The 20,006-nt window shown below is 44.2% G+C and overlaps 1 protein-coding gene across 8 annotated transcripts in view; it reads left to right on the plus strand.

Annotated features, from left to right (window-relative positions):
- The window catches only part of LIMS1 (LIM zinc finger domain containing 1), a 77,645-nt gene that overhangs the window by 38,617 nt on the left and 19,022 nt on the right, over window positions 1-20,006 (plus strand). For 2 of the 8 annotated variants that reach the window (XM_076360230.1, XM_076360219.1), the window contains exon 1: window positions 3,410-3,516. The exons of 4 other annotated variants lie outside the window; for them this stretch is intronic. In XM_076360230.1, the coding sequence (XP_076216345.1) occupies window positions 3,410-3,516 (107 nt within the window). Of the gene's footprint in view, window positions 1-3,409; window positions 3,517-18,463; window positions 18,793-20,006 lie in introns of those variants that run through there. 2 more of the 8 variants (XM_076360209.1, XM_076360200.1) reach the window with 1 other exon arrangement.

The raw sequence follows: 20,006 nt of genomic DNA on the forward strand, positions 1-20,006 counted from the left end.
GTTTTTATAGTTAACACGCGTTCTCTGTAAATACAAACTCACAAGGAAATGTACTGAATTTGAAGTACTTGGTGGTTTTTGTTATTTCTAAATTCAACAACATGGTTTCCAGCATCATGGATTACTGTTCACATCCCTTTGAACATAGGGAATATAATCAGACATAACCTATCTGTCTTAAAAGATTTTTAAATTGCAAAATTCTGCTGAATACCTACAGTCACCAGAACAACAGCACTTTCACAGAAATTTAAGAGAGCGCACTTCAGGCCTGGTATATCAAGATAAATGCTTTGTAGGACTGCAATGAAGACTCAAGCATGAACCTTGTCCCACATAATAAAAAGTTATTCATCGCTTGGGATGAATGAAGGACTGCATAGTTTCTGTCTAGGTTCCACCTTTTGCTGCTTAGACATAGGTGAATATTTTCCTCTAAAAAACCAGATAATACCATCCTTATCCATCAGGTTGCAGTAGCAATGTTAGTTTTCTCTGGGGGCGGGAGGAAGGTCAGTTGTACGAGTGAAGAGGCACGCACTGGAAAATGAGGAGGGAACCTTCAAAGTACAGGACATAAAAGAAGGCTGCGTGTTATCGGCAATAAGAAAAGCTGTGGTAACTTGGCCGGTCCTCAAAAATTCTGGTGGAATGTGAAAGGTCCAAGTGGCCCCGTCCCATGCGAGAAGAATGTAATCTCTCAAAAAAGGAATTATAAACAGCAGATAGGGGCTGGAAGGTAAAGGGGGTGTGGGGAAGTTCTTCTTCCTGCAGAGCGAGGTCCATCCGAGTTGCTTTCTGGCAACCTTTAAGCGAGTTAGTGGAGAAATATCACTTGCATACTCCAACATCTCCCCAAAATGCCCTTACAACATGTATAGAATACTCAAAACTTAAGGTTTGGCTGTTTGAGTAATTTCAGATTTGAAACCTCGTCTCTTGTGAGGATTGGTGGAGGATCCCACAGGGCAGAAAAGGAGTCCGGTTTGGATTTCTTCTTGTAGAAAGCTTTTAGCTTGTTTGCAAGTCCTTCAAGAAAGTCTTTTCTAAATCAGCTCAGACCCCTGTTGGAGTTTGCTGAAGAAGCCTGTGACATAATGATGCTGTGGAGCTGACTCCCAGGTCTACTTTAAAAAACTAACCATCTTGCCCTCCTTTATATTGAGGTGGATTTGATCTCTATAACAACTCATTTTTGTGTCTGGACTTCTTGTATTCCTTCAATTTACATGCTCTGTCTGGTGGCGTTGATTTTAAATTTCAATAATACCGGTTTGGTGCAGCTCTGGTTTCCAAGTACACTTTAGTAAAAGCCGTTGTCCCATAGTTGTCCCATAGGCCCTCCAAGCACAGCGGCTCTTCATGCAGATAAACGTGAATTCTAATGCTGTGTACTTCACGCTAACGCAACTTGCAGCGAAGTGGGTGAAGAGTTGTCCTTTAATTTTTGATGGGCTTGTGTCATGATTAATACAAAAGTATTCAGTACACACTGAAGAGACTGCTACTGTAGTGAATAAAAATTTATGAACAAATTTGTAGGTAATAGTTTAATTTCATAAGAGCTTTTTCACAGCAAAAAAAAATATACTCTGGCTTCACTTTTTAGATTATTATTATCTAAAATTGTTTCGACAAAGATAAATCGTTGGTACACTGATATTTAAAGCACAGTAAAAACTGTTGGTAATGTATAAAAGCTGCTGTGCCATAAGCATCTGTCATCTGCCATCCTTAACCTCCGCTCGTAACAGCATTAACTTTTCATTGAATCGCTGATTGACTGACTGCAGAGAATTGGCATTTAATTACGTTTAAGCTTATCCTACTGCGTATTGAGAAACAATTTTAAATACTTTGTTTGAAACTGGAATGCAGCGTGTTTAGGCAAATATCGTGACCGTTCTCTCTTTTTATTTTCTGAGGAGCGGAGCTCAGATGTATAGCTCTTGTTGACGTTTCAGTGTGTGCAACCTCCTAACATCATATAAATCACTTTGAATTTCTCCAGCCATTATCTATTTGGCATGTTACGTGACTCCTTTTCCAAAACAATTTCTGTTATTTTTCCACTGTGTGATGTTTTATATTATATGTTGATGACATTCCAGACTGAAGCACATTGATAGTGTTATATAAAATTACTGTGCTTGTGTTCAGTCTGGTAGTCCTGACAAAATTGGTGTCATGTGATGTACCCAGTATTACATACGTTACGCTTTTCTCCGTTACAGGAATTCAAAAATACTCTTATATGCCTTCTGCTACAAAATAAACACTTTAATAATAAACTATGAAATTTATACCACCTAGAACTTGTTTCCTATCCTAGTCAAAACAGTCCTTGCAAATTGTTAGGTTTCTTGGCTTTTATTAAATGCAAGTTCATTTAACCCCCCCCCCCCCAACTCTCAACATAGAAGTAAAAACTCTGAATTAAGTTTTTGTCTATATGTGCCAAGGATAATGTCAAAGAAGTTTTAAAAATCTTTCAAAAAGTGTTTTTTTTGAAACCTCCTTTTAAGTTGAAGAGTTTTATTACTAAGTGAGATGAGGGACAGAGCTTGCAAATCCCTGCTAGTCACCTTCCTGTCTTACAGGAAACCTTAAGCACTTTCATTCCAGTTTTACAGTTACACAGGACACTCCATCACTGCAAAATGTGACAAATAGTTACGGTGGTTATGTTTTGATAGCTGAGAGTAGGAAGGAAAAAACATCGCGGTTTTCTTCTGCTTCTCAAGATGCGTGGAAAAGAGCAATTTCTGACAAGCCCAGTGCTATTGTGTTTCCAAAAGAGTATTTTAGTGCTGGTTACTGCTGGTTTGCTGCACGCTTAGCTGCATTAATCTCCCTATCAGAGTTCGCTCGCATGCTTGAGTAATCCTGAATTTTCATAGCGCTGATGACTTTCTTTTTGTCATAAACTGTAGCGGGAAAGAGTTAACAGCTCATTGCAGCCCTGGAGATTTTTAGCTAATTGCAGCAGGCGCTGGGAAGAGCCGCGCGCTTTGCGCAGCGCACCGCAGGGTCGCTCCTGCCGGGGCAGCGGGAGTTTGAAGAAGGCTGGAGGGAAGCCGCTGAGCTTGTCGCAGACATCCCTTAGGTGTGATCAAGTGATAAAGGAAATGTGGTGCCCTTCGGGAGGGTGTGTACCTATGAGAAACAGGAAGCCGAGCAGCGGCCGCCTGCCTGCCCTGCCTGCCCTGCCTGCCTGCAGAGGTTGGTAGCTCGGGCGGGCGCAGGTGTGCCGACACGCCGCCGAGCCTCTTCTCGCCGGGCGTCTTGGCAGGCACGCTCCTCGGCAGCAACATCTGGAAGAGGCAGGGGGGGAGAAACCCAACCCAAAGCCGAAACAAGCCCCCCCCCCGCCCCCCCTTAAAAAAACCAACCCTCTAGGTAGAGAAATATGACGGCCTTGCAGCTGAAAGAGTTGTCACATTCAGGTCTGTACAGGAGGAGACGGGATCGCCCTGATAGTGTGGGACTGCCCGGGTCACACGAAGAGAAGCTGAGGTGAGTGCGAATTGACGGGTACCGCCGGGGCGCTGAGCCCTTCTCGGCAGCCTGCTTGCTTCGGTGGTTTTAGCAAACAAAATGCAAACACGGCTCTGGAAAGTCACTGCAAAACACATGCATCGAGAAGCAGCCCCGAAGCACCTCGGAAAAACCCCCGAAGGAGGGATAACAGGAGCCATACGGTGACCTTGTGGGTTTTGGCGATGGTGTGACTGCCTTCCCTGGCTCTGGGAAGGGCAAATGTTAGCCGGTGGTTGCTTCTGGATCCCTTCTGACAGCCAGCGCTTGCAAGTAGATAACTTTCTGCAGCCTGACAACTTTGCTCAGTCTGGTTTGAAGGCAGTTTGGGGTCACCCGGGCGCTTGTGGGTTGTGCCGCTTCTCGGGGGTCTTGGCGCAGCCCCTCCGCTGGGCTGGTTTTGTTGCGGAGGGGCTGGGGTGGCTCCTGGGCTCTGGCTTTCTTCATGGGGGGTTCTTTGTTGTGGAAAGGGCTTTAGACAAAAGAATGCAGCAGGACCACTTAGCCTGACCTTACCCAGGAAGGGTGACCAAAAATTGGAAAGCCATTTAACGTCCAGAGTTATCTTCCTGATGCTATGTGCCTTTTGAAACAGTAACAGTGAATTTTCAGAAAGCCTCTGTTTGGAGCAGGGAGATTAAAGAATTGTTTGTAACCTGAGTAAGCACAGACACCAAAAAAAAAAGTAAAAATGCAAAGTTTTTTTTTCTAAGTGCGCTCGGTGTGAAAGCAATCTGTTCCCGCTTCAAGCTCCTTGGATCCTTGTGTAAACGCTAACAAAAGCCTCGGTGGAGAGGAAGTACTTCCTATCTCCTAATGCCTGTTCTCTGGTTGTATTTTTAGATCATTTTTCGATGGTGGTGGTTGTGCATGGGATTGGAGTGCTGTGTAATTTAAAGGGGTTTTGTTACTGCACTTTCATTACTTGAGTTAGCAATTTCAGAAGGATGAGTATTCAGATTTGGGGGATTTACCCTTTTGTTATAACTGAGCACCTTAATTAAAAATTATTGTGGCAAAACGTATGATTGTAACCTACTGGGATTATTTGCCATGAGATATCAGAAATACCGGATCAGTTCTAGGAATGTGTTAACTTGCGGGTCCAATACGTGTGCTTGGTATCTATAGTATTAATTCTGAGTTGATTTCCTAGATGGATTTCTAACAGCATTAGCAGTATATATTATATTCATATGACTATAGATGGAAGAATAATCAGACAGTAGAGTAAGAGATGTGCAGAGATTCTTGACTTTTTTATGTTTAGTTTCTTTTATACAAAACTAGCAATGAGGAAGAATAGATCCTGTTAGGGAAGAAAAATCTGCTTTTTAAAGCATATACATAAAAGAGTGCTAGCTCTCTATGGTTGTGTTGCTGTTTCTCCTATATATATGCACATCCAAGATGGGAATGAGACCCTTTCTGGGCTGGGGGCGGGGGAAAGGGATTGTCTGTACCAGTATAAGTCTAGGTGTTTTGATCCTTTCTTGAGCCTCTTCCGGTTAAAGACGAGCAATATGTGAAACAGGGATCGGTCTTGGGAAATAAAATCCAAGTGGAGGAAATAGTAAATCGGGGCAAGGTATTGGAGATACAAGAAGGTGAATAGAGCATGGTCAGATGATGCTCCTAGAGCAGGGGGACAACCCGTACCTAAAGACAGAGCTTTTCTTATATTTGCTAATAGCTTAAGCTGGTTCTTATTCAAACTAAACCTTGCTCCTTCCTAACCCATTTTGTGATATTTCAGTGTGTTGCCAGGCAGCCTTATTTGTCATTTTTACTGCATTCTTCATGACAAAAGGCTATGGCATTGTAAAGACAAAATAACGACATAACAACAGGACAAAGAGCAATCGGGAACGAAGAGAAAAAATTCTTTAGTTTTCTAAAACTGGAAACCTCTAGCTTTTTTCATGTGCTCTCCCCGGTGACACTTAGATGCCTGTCCGTAGCAAATACTTTCAGAGTATCTAGAGTCCACAAGAAAGACAAGAGGTTTCTTTCATATCTGCTAAATATAGCTTGCCGTCCTCCATAGCTTTGCAATGCCCTCCTGTAGTTTCTCTCTCCAGTTCTTTGTTCTAGCGCCTTTGTATTTCGTTTTACATACATATTAATCCACATGTGTTAAATAATATCAGCCCTCGAGGAACAGTTCACTGGAAGCTGCTTTCTCAGTTCAAGTACCGTATTTTTCTAATCCTGGGCCAAAATGTACTCGAGATGCCAATGTCCTCAGGGTATCCTGTGAGAATGTCGGTATTTAAAAAAAAATAAAAATGAAAATCGCCCTTTGTTAAAGTCATACATGATATCTGCCAGTTTTCAGTTTACAGCCTTTTGCACCTTACCCCAGTATGAGATTTCTCTCTCCTGCCCTTTTTGAGATCTGTGTCTCCTTTGGTAGCAGTTTCCTGGGATCCAGGCTGGGGTGTTCCTCTGGTAAGGCACAAAACAGCAGTAACTAACCCAGCGGACAGCCGTTCACACCCCTGCACCTCGGCTGCAAGGTGTCTCGGACTGCCTCCGCGCTGCTGCTGCAAGCACCACTGTAATTGCGGCTCCTGCGTCCGGCCATTGCAGCAGGAGCCGGACGCTGCTCGGTAGGATGGGGCCTTGTGTGTCCGCGAACTGTGGTGGAGACCTAGCCAAGTGTTGGCAGTGTCAGCGCTGCAAAGCAGCTCAGGGGGGCTTGGTGCCGAAATTCTGCCTTTGTTCTTTCCTGGGAACGTCAGTGTCATTTGTACCTAAAACACCCGAGATTACTAACAATTAGGGCACTGTGAAGCAGTGTACTGGAACTCCTAAACACGTACAGAGCATATGTTTATCATATAATGTATCATCACATACATTTTATTTTCCAGGAACCAAAATTTCTTGAAACAATTATCTTTACAGTATAAGAATAATTTCCTATGTTGACATAACTTCATGATGGGTCACGTGCCGTGGGACTCTGAGCTCCACAGCAGGAAGGCGAGCTTTAACTTCTGCATCTGTGTCCACTGTTGTCACTTCAGCCAGAGGTTTGACCCCCATCATTGTCTTCCAGATCTGCTATTCAGTTTATGATGAGTCAGTCTCTACGCACATTTCCCTCAGTCTTTTGCAGGAAAGACCGTAGCAGTATAGTTTGGCTCTCTCCATTAAGTTTCGTAGCTTGTCAGATTTCCGTTTACAGTAGAAGCTCCTAAATGTTTAACAGTCCCTCTAAACACCTCATGCTCTAGCAAGTAGGTGCCAGGTTGCCTTGAGGGGAACTCATCTCACGCAGCTGTGGCTGTCTGCAGGTCTGATTCACAAGCAGCAGAGCTCACTTTAGTGCATGGTTTTGCTCATTTTGCCTACCCAGTTGCTATGATTCCTCATCCTGCTGCTCTAGAAGGGGTTTGACGCCTTGCATCGCAGCCACTGCTCTGCAGCAGTTTACAGCCTGGAGCTCGTTGCTAGGCCAAAGTCTGCCCCAGCTACCTCGATGTTGCAGGTGGTACGGTGTGGTGGCTGAGCAGCTGAGCTGTCCCACCGGCAGCGGTGAGGACCTGAGGGGGCTGGGGAGGACCGCCAGAGTCCATCCAGTTGAGGAGAGCGAGGGCATTTCAAGGGAAGCCACCCACAGCCATAAATAGCAAGCCCTAAGCTCAGCTGAGATCAGGACGGGGATCGGAGGGTGGGATTCATCCCCTTGTTTTAGAAACCTATGCTAGGATGGAGTGAGTTGCCCTCCCAGGGAGACTCTCTCGTCCCTTCCAGCCCACCTCCTCCTCCTGGCGTAACCCAGGTTATCCCATCAGCTGCAGTGAGGTTAAAGGAGTCCCAGCCCTTGTCCTGACAGCAGAGCACATTGATGGGGATTGGAAGTTTGGCTTCCCACTCCATGCGTCACTTAACAAACCTCACAACCTCTCTGGGAGCCTTTTGATCTGCTGCTATGGATGTTAGTGGTGCTTTACTGACATTATAGGGAGCTGGAGCCTGCCCGCCCCGTGTAAAAGGTAGCTCATCCTTTTCTTGAACTTGCATAGTACAAGGATGTGCTTGGTTTAGACCTCCACTGGGGTAGGGATGCTGAATGCAGTCCTCTCTTCCCCTGCTTGAGCTAGGCTCACCAATGCATAGACCTTAAGTACACAGGATGCTCCCCAGGTGCAGCGTTGAAAGTGCAGGGGGCTGTCTGGCACCTTCATCTCCCCTGTCTGCAACAGATGCAGCAGTCACTGAACTAATTGCAACCTGAGAAATCCGCTTTTCAGAATGGAGGGGAAGACTTGTTATTTTCCAGCTATATTGATTTGGTGGGAAAAAAATGGCATCTCTGATAAATTTTGTCTTGCCTTGTCTTTAGAAATGTCACGTAAAAATTCTGACTGTATGCTGAGCTATTCTTTCTTGCTTTTCTCAGCAAACAGGATGCAAAGGAAATTGTATGCATACATTTATGATTAATCATTAGGAGTCAATTAACAGTATGCTTGCTATTTTTGTTCTTTCCCCTTCTCATCCCATCGCCTTTGTAAAAATAGAATGATTCCTCTAAAAAATTTGATACTATTAATTTCCAAAGCTCGATACAAGGTACTGGGACAAGCAGGGGCAATTCTCTCTTTTTTTTGACAATTACACTTAAAGTGAATTTGATCAAAGTGTTGTCCATAGCTCTCTTTTTAAGTTCATATGGGTTCAAATGCGATTAAAAACGTAAACAATTTTTGAAGAGGTTCATCTCAAGTTTTTACCAAACAGTAAAGTTCAGCATTTGCAACAAATCGGCAAGCTTCAGTCAGTGGCTGTCAGTTACTCAGGTAGTTCACTGCTCTGTTCTCTTGTGCAGAAAGCACCGTAGATGTTTTCCACATTAATAGCTTTAAAGTATCTGCCTTCCCTTTGCTCTCTGCTGCTGAAGCTGATGGGTGCATCAGCGTGAGTAGGTGCAGGCAATCTTCTGCTGGGTCCATTCAGGCTCCCGCCTGCCTCTGTGCACTGACTCCAGGCTGGAAGGCATGTGGATGTGCCCCAAAATTTCATGCACAAAGACTCCCTCGCAGATGAAATAGGAGACGTAAGCACATTCTTACGTCCTGCTGAGCCTTGGGGGGATAGGCTCTGCACTGCAGAGCTTGTAGGTGAGTGTAAAAAGAAACAAATGAATAAAATCCCCAAAACATCGGCAATGCGGTAGGGCTGAGTGCCTCCCTTTCTTTATGAGATACAGCATTTGGGAGTTGTGCGAGGTCACACATCTCCTCAGCCTGCCATCAAAACCCCGTGTGTAGCAGCCAGCCAAGGTGTGCAGCTGTTTCCAGCTGCACATCCTCCTTGAAGACCTCCTGCTCTTCCTAGGAGGGAGAGAAGATGCTGCTTGGGGACTGTCTGGGGAACCAGGGACCCTGTTGAGCTTTCAGGTGCCTTAGGGGACTGAGGGCAGGGGAAGGCAGAAAGAAAAGATCCGTCTGCACCTGGAAGGATTCTTAGATTTGATTTCCACTGGTAACATTTCTTACTAGCATCACAAATGTTAATATTTATATAGCCGCTTTCTGTAAGTAGATGCTTCACTTGCTCACAGTGCCGGTGTCAGCAGGTAAAGCAGTAGTTATTCAATACGTTGGTAAAAAAAGAAGCTAATTTATTAATCCAGGAAGAGCTTGAAAATAAATGTTAAGCCACAAAAAAATTACACTTCTTCATTTGTTGTGGTTAGAAACTCTGCTGGAATCGTAAAGAGTTGGGACCTAGAAATACTCATTTGAATCAGATGCTTGGGAACTCTTGATTAAAAAACACTTTGGCTCATCTGCTAGCTGCTCTAATTGAAGAGAGGATTTGTCCATGTAAATGTAACACTGAATTATTATTATTATTAATTATAGTAACTTCCAGCCAGCAAAAATATGCTTCATGGTTCTATTTTAATATTGCAATACTTAGAATTTGCGTTGAGCCTTAGTTTGAGGTATCCAAATGACTAGAGGCTTTACTTTTCATTTGTGCTGTACTTTTCATTGCTCTAGGGGTTAAAATAACTCATGAGGACCACACCTTTTTTTCTTGCCTTCTCTCTCACCCCTTGTCTTTTGCATTGCATAACTCCGAAGCGATTTTCTTTGACTTGCTCACCCTGACTATCACCTCCCGTGACTCCAAATGACCGGAGATAGCTGCAATTGCAAAACCCAAGCAATTACTACTGTTGCTCTTACGCTTGCCTCATTGTAATAATCTATGATTTCAGTAAATTGTTAAGCTTCAATGATTGTAGCAGTTAGGATTTTCATTGCTCTTTCTTACAGGATTAGCTGGCTAAAGATAAGCTGTAGGTTTCTTTTTTTTGCTTTTGCTTTCATGTGTTTTGATCGCATCTCATCAGAGGTGTTCTCTACAGAAAATGTACTGTGATTGTTCATTATTCTTCACTATGATTAAGCTCTCCTTTGAATGCAGTCCGTCACACTGAAGTGAATTTACACACAGAAGTATTCTGCAGAGGAGAGAAAGACTAAATTATGTCAATGTCGGCACTTAGTAAAAATTACCAACTTGCAGGCATCAGGGAGAACAAGCTTAAAGGCTGTTATGTTTGGGTTCCCTTTCTGTTTATTTTGTTTTCCTGTGGTCTCTGAGCTGTTCTAGGAAACGCAAAGCTAACAGACACGGTGTCCTCGAGAGGACCATGGGCCCTGTACATGATGCTCTCCAGACATGGGAACGGCTCTGGCTTGCCAAATACGTTGCCTCTGACGGTGGCGAAAAGCTGATGCCTGTGGAGGGAGGTGTAAGGAAAGAGCAGGCCTTTTATGGGATCTCGCGTGGTAACAATCCCAGCTTGCTGCCAGCTGTGGCTCAGGGACTTTCTACAGAGTTTGTGACATTCGGTGTTTTTCCCTTCAGTTAACTCCTCCGGTCTCGCCTCGCACCCAGGAATCTCAGGGCATTTCCCAAACATGAGTGATGCTCTGAGTTTTCATGTGTATTATCAGATGCCTTAGTGCACATGGTTGTGTGTTCATTTTTTCTTTGCTTGATTTGTCATAGCAGCTTTAGGCATTGTTCAGTTTTCATCTTTGTACATGCCAGCTTTGTAGAAACTTCTGATTTTAGGTAGTTCCCGGTAGCGTTCTGAAATGATGGTTTCACATATAAAGCTCTGTGAGCGGTGTTTTTGGATGACACTTCTCAGCTTTGCCAGCAGATTGTAAGTCATCCTGTGATGCATCTTTATATATCAAGAAGATGAAGCTTCATGATCTTTTGGAGCCTTTTGTCCAACAAGAGAAATTTGGTTTATGACTTTTGTGACTTATTTCCCTGTAGCTTTTCTGCTTTTTCTATCTCCTCTAATGGCCACGATTGAGCTAGGAGAAAATTAATTAAAAACTATTAGCCTCCAAAGGAATTAACATATTGGCAGACACAGCTAGCAATACCTGGCAGCATTTCTCAGCTGTGCCTTTTTAAATGAAAGATTCAAAAGATTCAAGCTGTTCCAGCAAGGAATGAACGGACGAAGGTAAAGCAGATGTGAAATGGCGTTCGTCTTTTCCAGCATGTTAAATCCATGCATGCAACGCTCTTCATAGATCATAAAGTTCTTGATCCCGAGTTGAGTCTACCTTTTGAACTCTGTTTCTATGCAGCTATTGGAAAAATGTTACCCACTCGGAGTCATGACTCAAAACTGCCCTGGCTAGTCCCCTTCTTGTTCCGGTACGGAAAGTTTGCATTGAAAGCTGTTTGTCTCGCTTGATGTTTGGCTTTTCAGTTATTGTTATGTACGTTCCTCCTTGCTGACTTCAGAAACTGAAGCATACACTATATTTCTGGTATATTAAAAAAGCTGCTCCTTTTTTTTTTTTTTTTCTTTAAAGGACGTGGTAGCAGTGCAGCTTTGGGATAGGGTAGCTCCATGAGTTATCAGGTTGCAGGTCATGAATTTTGCCCGAAGTGTACAAGTAATTGCTTAGTTTTAAACTACATTCCTTTCTAAGACTAATCCTCAAATTATACCCACTTCTCTGTGGTACATAGCAAAGGGGAATGAGTTTTGGCAGGGCTCGAACCCCTCCGATACAAAGCACAAAACCCCGTGCTGCACCTTCAGATAATCCCAGCAATACTCTGTTGCAAGGGGTAACTTCTACATCTTCCCTCACAAGTCTTACAATATATATTATAACCATTCACTCCTGCTTTACTCTTGTTGGGGTGGAAACTGTTACTTTTTAAAAATCTTGCAATAGTTGCCAAAGCCTTCGGTTTGGAAAATGCATGGAAGTCTTGCGTTGGCAGTAACTGCTGCTGAAATTCATTCGTGCTTACTTGAAAGTTCTGCTATTAGTATTGAAGAGCTAATAAATATAAAGTACAAGACGAAGATCTTCAGTTTGTGTTAGCCAAAATGTTAAGGCCATCATAATGAAGTATGAAAGCAATGCTATTTTGTATTAGCTTTATTTGTCGATACATTACTCATGCTTGACTCTTAGGAATATAAATCGCTTCTGGTTATTCTCTTGCGGCTGTTGAGTATTGGGGCCATTATTTAATTCTGCAATGTTAACTGCAGATGGCTCAGCTGTCTGCCGTCCTCTGCTGGTTTTAAAGCTTAGTCTAAAAAGCTTTAAAGACTAAGCTTTAGTCTTTCTAAAGCTTAGAAAAAAATGTGAAACCAAAACTCAGAGTGACTAATAGTTACGATTTAATACGTGTGTGAGAGTGAGAGAAGAGCAACAGCTGAAGCGATGTTTTCTTTCCCACATTCTACCTTCTGCCCAAAACAAATTAATTCAGACAATGAAAAACTTTGCACTTCCTCATATAGAATAGAAAAACAAGCTTAATGAAGGTGAAAAATATTTAGAGAGGCTATGTTGCTGGAGGTGTAGATTAATAGCAATATTCGAGAGGTGACGTGTGTGGAAGTGATGTGCTGGTTAGTAAAGCCGAAGGTCAGCCCTCAGCGTGGTGTCTCCAGTGGAGACGTTACTATAATAAGGATGTCGCTGCGAGCCGGGAAGCCTGGTGTTGCAGTTATCTCTGCCCTACAAGGAACTGCGTGGACGTACTGGAAGTCCCTCCTGGTAGCCGGGGTGTTATGTTGAGTCATGGTATTAATTATAGCTGCTGGATGAACCGCTCAGGTCATGGTGTTCGGCTTGTGAAAACGTCGGTTCCAGCTAGCGTGGCCAGATGGCTAAGGCAGAAGCAAAGGCTGGCGTTTGCCTTTACACTAAGGATTCGGTGAAGGATTTTTGGTGGATTTCAGTGACAGATGACATGAACTGAATATTGGTGCTAGGAAACTGTTGCTCTGAAGAGAAATATGGTAGTGCAGCATTTTAGAATCATAGAATCATTTAGGTTGGAAAAGACCTTCAGGATCGAGTCCAACCGTAAACCTGACACTGCCAAGTCCACCACTAAACCATGTCCCTAAGCACCACATCTACACCTCTTTTAAGTACCTCCAGGGATGGGGACTCAACCACTTCCCTGGGCAGCCTGTTCTAATGCTTGACAACCCTTTCGGTGAAGAAATCTTTCCTAATATCCAATCTAAACCTCCCCTGGCGCAACTTGAGGCCGTTTCCTCTCGTCCTATCGCTTGTTACTTGGGAGAAGAGACCGACACCCACCTCGCTACAACCTCCTTTCAGGGAGTTGTAGAGAGCGATGAGGTCTCCCCTCAGCCTCCTTTTCTCCAGGCTAAACAACCCCAGTTCCCTCAGCTGCTCCTCAGAAGACTTGTTCTCCAGACCCTTCACCAGCCTCGTTGCCCTTCTCTGGACACGCTCCAGCACCTCAATGTCCTTCTTGTAGTGAGGGGCCCAAAACTGAACGCAGTATTTGAGGTGCGGCCTCACCAGTGCCGAGTACAGGGGCACGATCACTTCCCTGCTCCTGCTGGCCACACTATTTCTGATACAAGCCAGGATGCTATTTTTCTGAAATGTCAGAAAATGCAAAGATCAACCTCATACATTTTCACATATTTGAACTTTAAATCTGTTCCTTAAGCAGTGGAGGAGGAGCACACATGCACTGAGTTGTAATTTGCTTGCAATTGCCTGATCACACTCTATTGTGCATCCCTTGACTTTCCAGTGGTTTGATTTCCACCAATATAAATACTGTTCTGCCCAAACAGTTTCAAATTTTAGAACTGAATGACCTTGGTGTTGTGAAGGTCGCTGTGTGTATGTCCAAACAGAAGGATGCTTTTGAGTTTGGTGGGCCTGATCTTGTCTCATCGGTCTTGATAAGATGGTTCTTTCCAGAGCGAATGTCTCAGAAACATTTGATGTGCAGCCCCTACTGCAGTACTGCGTAGCTGACCTTTTTTATTATTCTTAAATTAGAAATGGGGATATAAATGTTGTTATATGAAATGCATTACTGCAAATGCATCTTTAAAATGTATTGAGTTGGAAGAGTTTGGATACAGTATATTTACCATAGTGAAGTATACATGCAGTCAACTACACAGGGTGCAGATTTTAAGAATAACCAATAGTATGCTCTATCTCATGCAACACATTTATTAGAGCTCTCGTGAGCTTCTCATATGTGATACCACGTCTTTTTGTTGTGTTGTTTTTCCTGTCTGCATAGGATTCAAAAAACAGTAGTGGGGGAGGAAGAGATGGCTGCTTTAAAGAGTATCAAGTATCTGTACACAGAAGTAATTTCTTGTTTTACACAAAGCGCGGCTTCGTTTGGTAATGTTTGTAACCAGCAGGAAGAAAATACAATAGCTTTTTGAAATATTACTTACAACAGGAAAGTGCTATAGTTAAATATTGCTCTCTCTTTCTACGAATTCTGTCAGACACTGATTTTTCACTGTACTTGTATGGCTGATAAAACGTTGTGTGGGAAGGTGCTGCTTACCTGTTTATTCCAGCTATATTCATTTCCTTATGGAGAGATGGAATGTGAACCTTCTCTGTTTGCGGAGACCAAAGCATTTTTTGGACATGTTTGTACTAGAATAAATTTATATTGAAGTATATGAAACGGCTAGAGTTGTCTTTTTGTTTGCGCTGTTTAAACTCCCACCACGTAAGCTTGTTGTGGCGAAGACTAAAGGATGAAACTTTTAGGAGCACTCAGAATTCACCTGGTTTTTATTGCAGTGGTTTCAAGATGGTTTTCCATCCTTTTTAATAGAAATGGAAGCTAGAGCAGTGCTGGGCACATGTGAAAATCCTACCCGTAATGTGCATATTTATTATAGAAAAGATTTATACCTTCTTTCAAATTGCCTTAGGAGACCAGCTTAACATGGAATGTATTTTATTGCTTAAGAGGTAAACGATTGCAGCAACCAGAACCCAAGAGTGTTTTTAATTTCAATAAAAAAAGATGCAAAAGGTCAATTAGTGCTTTAAAAGGTTGGTGCAGAAATCAGCGCAGGGCACTGCAAGTCCGTGCATATTTTGCAGCAAAACTTCCGTTCTAGCTGTTCTGTATTTTGTGTGTGAGGACCATTGCATAGCATCTGTGTTAAATTAAAATGAAATCACCCTTACCTATGCGGGAAGGGGAGGGGTACACTGTGATTACTTATCCCCCCGCACATAACCCGATGGGGCACGTGGCCTCCTGGCAGCGCCAGTGACGCAGTGATATTTCACGGTGGCACGAGTAGGTTGCCAAGCAGCAGCTGCTTTTGCCAAGCACCTTGTTTGGAGCCATGACTGCTCGGCACGTCTATTTGTGGCATGGAGCAAAACGCTCAGCGGGGCTGGCCGGCCACCAAGCCTTCTCTGTAAGAGTCCCCGTCTGCCTCTGGCAGCCACCGGCATGGGCAGCCGGATTTGAAAGTTCTCCAGAGAAAGCAGCGTGTGAGCCGGGGCGACAGTCGTCCGTCAGCGGTGATAAAACAGTGCGGCTATTTTTGCTGCTGTCTCCCGAAGCCCTTCTCCGTAGCTGCAGCGGGACGCTTCCCCTCCCCTCTTCTGCCGTTTCCTTTAGCACCTTCCCTGCCGTCAGCTTTGGCTTCTGATAAGATCCTCAGTGTGCCAGGAGGAGCCTCTCTGTCTTCTTCCTTCCTGCGTACCTTTTCCAATTAAATACTGAACTTCTCCCTTTTCTCCTCTCCTTATCACTGCTTCCTTAACAGCGGGCTGGTAGGTTTTGTCCCAGATCCCAGGGAATGCCCTTGGGAAGCTGCTGCTGCAAATCAACAACCCCCTACATGCTTCTCGCTCCCCGTGGACAGCTTCACCTCAGAGTAACCTAGAATTCCCTAATGAAAATGCCGTGTATTTTTAACAGTGTATTTCAGATCTTGGCAGCACGCCTCCAGCAAAATGACAGAAAAGAGAAAGATGGCCAGCTGCTCTGGATTTGTGGACTACCAAACCTTCACAGTAGAAACTATGTTTTGCTTCAGTAGCAGAAAGGCTCTCTTTAAACTCCTGGCAAGCTCCTTTCTTGCTTAATGGAAAACAAATTGGGAGTAATTCCACCAGCAGCAATGGCAATAGGCCTTGACAACCAGGCAGCTTCTACATATTGCACATATGGAGTCCTATTACCTTGTAAGACTGCTCCTTGAAAAAAGCTAGGAAGATTAAAACAGGCTTTTCGGATGGACATCTTATTGCACTGACTTGCTGTACTACTTGCTTTGCTACAGCCATGCAGAAGACTGCGCCGTAGCAAGCCGAAGAAGCAAGCAAATATTTTCCTGTTGACCGCAGAAGACGCAAGGCAGCAGAAGTGGCTTCCAGCCACCTTGGTAGCTTGTGGATTTCAGGTTACTGCAAGGACTGAAGTAGTCCACTGGGAGAAGGAAACTCCTCAGGGCTCTCTGAATCGCAGCAGCAGCCTCCCAGGAGAAATGCCTGCGATCTGGGACAAAATACAAGAAAACAATTGAGGAGATGATCAGTGATAAGGGGAAGAGACAGACTGACTTGCTGTTTCTTATCTTAGTGGCTTGGTGCACCTGCACTAATCCTGGATGAATCAGCATGGTTAGTCCATTGTAGTCAGTCTCCCTCGAGTTTTTCATACGCACAAAAGCTCAGCATTGATCTGTGCAGGAAATGTTGGGAAGCAGCATGGAGAAGAAGAGCCGGCATCACCATGCCTGCACCTCCGTTGGCAAACAGCGCTTGTTTTCATCACTGGTGCTCCAGTGGATGCAGAAACCTTTTCTTCCAGCGCTGTTTCCTGCACCAGTGCTCTGGCAAGTTCATCGTGGCCTAGGGCTACAACCTGAGCATTGCTTGATCTGGAACTTGCTCCATGACAGATAAAAATAGGGCTTGAGCTCCAGCCAAGCCATGTAAGTGGTGAGGGTGCAGCCTCCTTAGCCTGTTACAGCTTGTGACTCCTGGTAGCTCTGGTGCAAGATGGATAATCACACCTACGGATGGGTAAATAAGCAGGGTCATGGTGCCTGGGTCCCACCTACCGTGATGTCTTGTGGCGCAGGGGAATAGCTTGCCCAGAGGTTGCTTCCTGCCGAGGGGAGGTGAAGGAAAGATGCCTGACCAAACCCATCCCACAAATTTGGCAGCAGCAGAAACGTAGTGCTGTGTTGGCCAGGCTGTAGGAAGATGGCTATGTGCGAGCCCAGGCCTGCGTGGAGAGTGGCGTGTGCGCTGCTGTACGCTTACTGAGCAATCTATCCCAACTAGTGGTGAGAGATATGGCCCAAAACCATCATAAACCAGACCCTCTGCAGTAGGTCCTAGGAAGGTGAAGGCATATTAAGAAGTAGTAGCCTTGACTGGACTTTCTATCGTATCCTTTGTCATCTTCTAGTCCTAATTTCTCTACTTGTTCCCTCTGTTCATCTCCTTCCTGCCCTCTGCTTTCTCATGCCCTCTCGCAGACTAGCAGATTCTTCGGATACCAAGACACAGTGTGTCATGAGCACAGAGTGCATGCAGTTCCGCAGTTCAATCGATTGCTAATAAGGCTGAGTCAGTTCAACGCAAGAGATGATAGTTACTTGGGACAGCTTCCCAAAACCCTGCTTTGTCTGCAGTTACAAGTTGCTGGAAGCCGCGTATCCCACGTCTGCCGCAAGCACTGCGCTTCAAGCAGGGAGAGCTGCTAACTGCAGATCTGCAGCTAATCAACCCTGCCTTCCCTAGTAAGCAGTGCACAACAGGATTTTTAAATAGGATATAACCATGAAATAATTGCACGGTTATATAGGAGGGGATTCTGTGGTGAAGGAATGATTAATTTTTATTCTTTGTTCCTGGTCTTGCTCTCTCAGTTCCCTAATATCCACAGTAAATTACTTCAGCTTTCAAATCTATGAAGTGTTCTTATGTTAGATAATTGTTCTAAATGCAGCACATCACTGGAAATCAAGCTTTGTTTTTCCTCCTTCATATATTGCCCATTATAGCATACCTGGCAGTTCGATTAATGGCCTGTGAAGCACAACAGAAACCAAACTGTCTGTCTGTACCGACCCCTTCTCTAAAGTGCTGACAAGAAGAAAGATGCCTATAGATAAGTTCAGCACATCTGACTTAGAAGGCACAAGTGGAACATTAAAAGCCATTTTTGCAATGTAATTAATATACTGTAGCATTAAAGCAATATTTACCTAACGACAGAACTCTTCTCTTCACGCTTTCCACTGCTGGTTTGCCCACGATAAAATGTTGTTGGAATCCGCCTCCACCCCCCCTCAGCAGAAAGTAGCTGCGGACAGGTTTGGCGGTGAACATGTTCGCTCACATAGGTTACCCATAACGCAGCTCTCCTGGGCGGCTGCTATCGGCAGCCGGCAGCGAAGCCCCTTTCCAGCATCCGAGTTTGCATGAGGGCCTGGCAGGGGAATGTGCTCCCCCGCTCGCAGCCAGCGCCAGTAAATCACAGCGTGACGGGCTCACCGCCCCGCCGCTGAACTTTTAACTTGAAGCTCTAGCAGGGCGCTGAGCAGCTCCAGCTACATGACACGGAGCTGTGAAAGTAAATCACTTCGCTGGGAACAAGGGAAAGTCCAGCATATTGTTTTGCAGACTTTGCCTACAGCTTCTTTGCAGTATAAGCATAGAATATACACACCCGGGAAAGCAATTAGAGAGAGATGGACTTCCAGCGCAGAGCTCACCCTTACCCTATCCCGGAGGATGAAGAGGTTGCACACAAGGTCACTCCCGATGCCCACAACTCTACAGGAAACGAAGGCGAGAAACCGGTGTCAAAATTGCAACGTAGGCACAGTGACGTAAAACTCTACAAAGAGTTTTGTGACTTTTATGCAAGATTGTAAGTTCGTTCTGTTTGGCTTCGGGGTGTAACTACGGTGACATTACTGGCACATTGTACATATGTATTTTATTATCTGAGCTCCGGGCAGGCTGTGTAAGCCGTTCTGTAATGCAACCTTTGCCACTGTTCTGCTTGATACATTGCCAGTTGTAATCGTCAACTAAAATTTGAGCTGTTGCTTTAAACTTCGTCATTAATTGTGTCAAAAATTTTTATCAGCAGTTGAAACGGGGTTGGAATTTGTCAGGTAGTCTCCCTGACTTCAGGTTGTTTGCCTATTATTTTGGGCAAACAGATAAACTGCTTCACTAATGCAGAAGTATTACATACATCACTGTTTTTACATATATGATGTGTTTCAAAGTGAAGTACTTTTGCATACCAAGGAGGAAAGTTTTATGTTTTCATTTATTTTTGAACTTTGTTTCATGTTTTTGCTTGGATTATACTTTATGTCTGGCAGCACTTAACATCCTTAGTGCTTGAGAACTGTTGAGGTAATGATGAAAGATCCCAGTTTCTGTTGTGATTATTCTTCATTTAGATTGATGAGGAGGACGGGTGAAGTGACTGAGGTTTTCCCCCACAGAAAGCATACACAATCCATGGAGACCATCAGTGAGCTTTATAGTTAACCACAGTTTATATGTATAATCACTGCCGTTTGCCCGTAGGCTTGTCTGTTATGTATGGGATAGACCATCTTCCATCTGATCTCCTTGTGAAATTTGCCCACTTGTTGTTTCAGCGAGGGGGCAGTGAATATTTGGATAGCAGTTACTGTTTTCCTCTTCTGCAAAGATCTCGAGAGAGAGGGAGAGAAAAAAAAGCCAGCTAATAATAACTGGTCAGATGTGACCTTGCGTAGGGCTCTTCTGTGAGATAGTGTAAGAAATAGATAAAGCACATTCCTTTTTGAACCGCGTGCTAGGTGTTTGCTTCCTCCCTCAGATGCTGTGCAAGGAATTAATTCAATTCCTATTGAACCTGGTGGGAGCCAAGAGGTCTTATCCCCTTTTGGGGAAAGGCTTGGCATCTTGCAGAGGACTGAGGGCTCTGCACTTACAGGCACAGCATGATAGCTGTATCAAAATGTGTCCATGCGTGCACGTGTGTTTAAAATAATGTCAGTTGTTTAATAAGCTTCCAGACAGATGTTTGAGTCAGTGGTTTTGTCAGCTGTGGTCAGATTGTAATGAAACTGGACCATT

This window comes from Aptenodytes patagonicus, chromosome 1 (genome assembly GCF_965638725.1).
Source record: "Aptenodytes patagonicus chromosome 1, bAptPat1.pri.cur, whole genome shotgun sequence".
NCBI classification, from domain to species: Eukaryota; Metazoa; Chordata; class Aves; order Sphenisciformes; family Spheniscidae; genus Aptenodytes; species Aptenodytes patagonicus.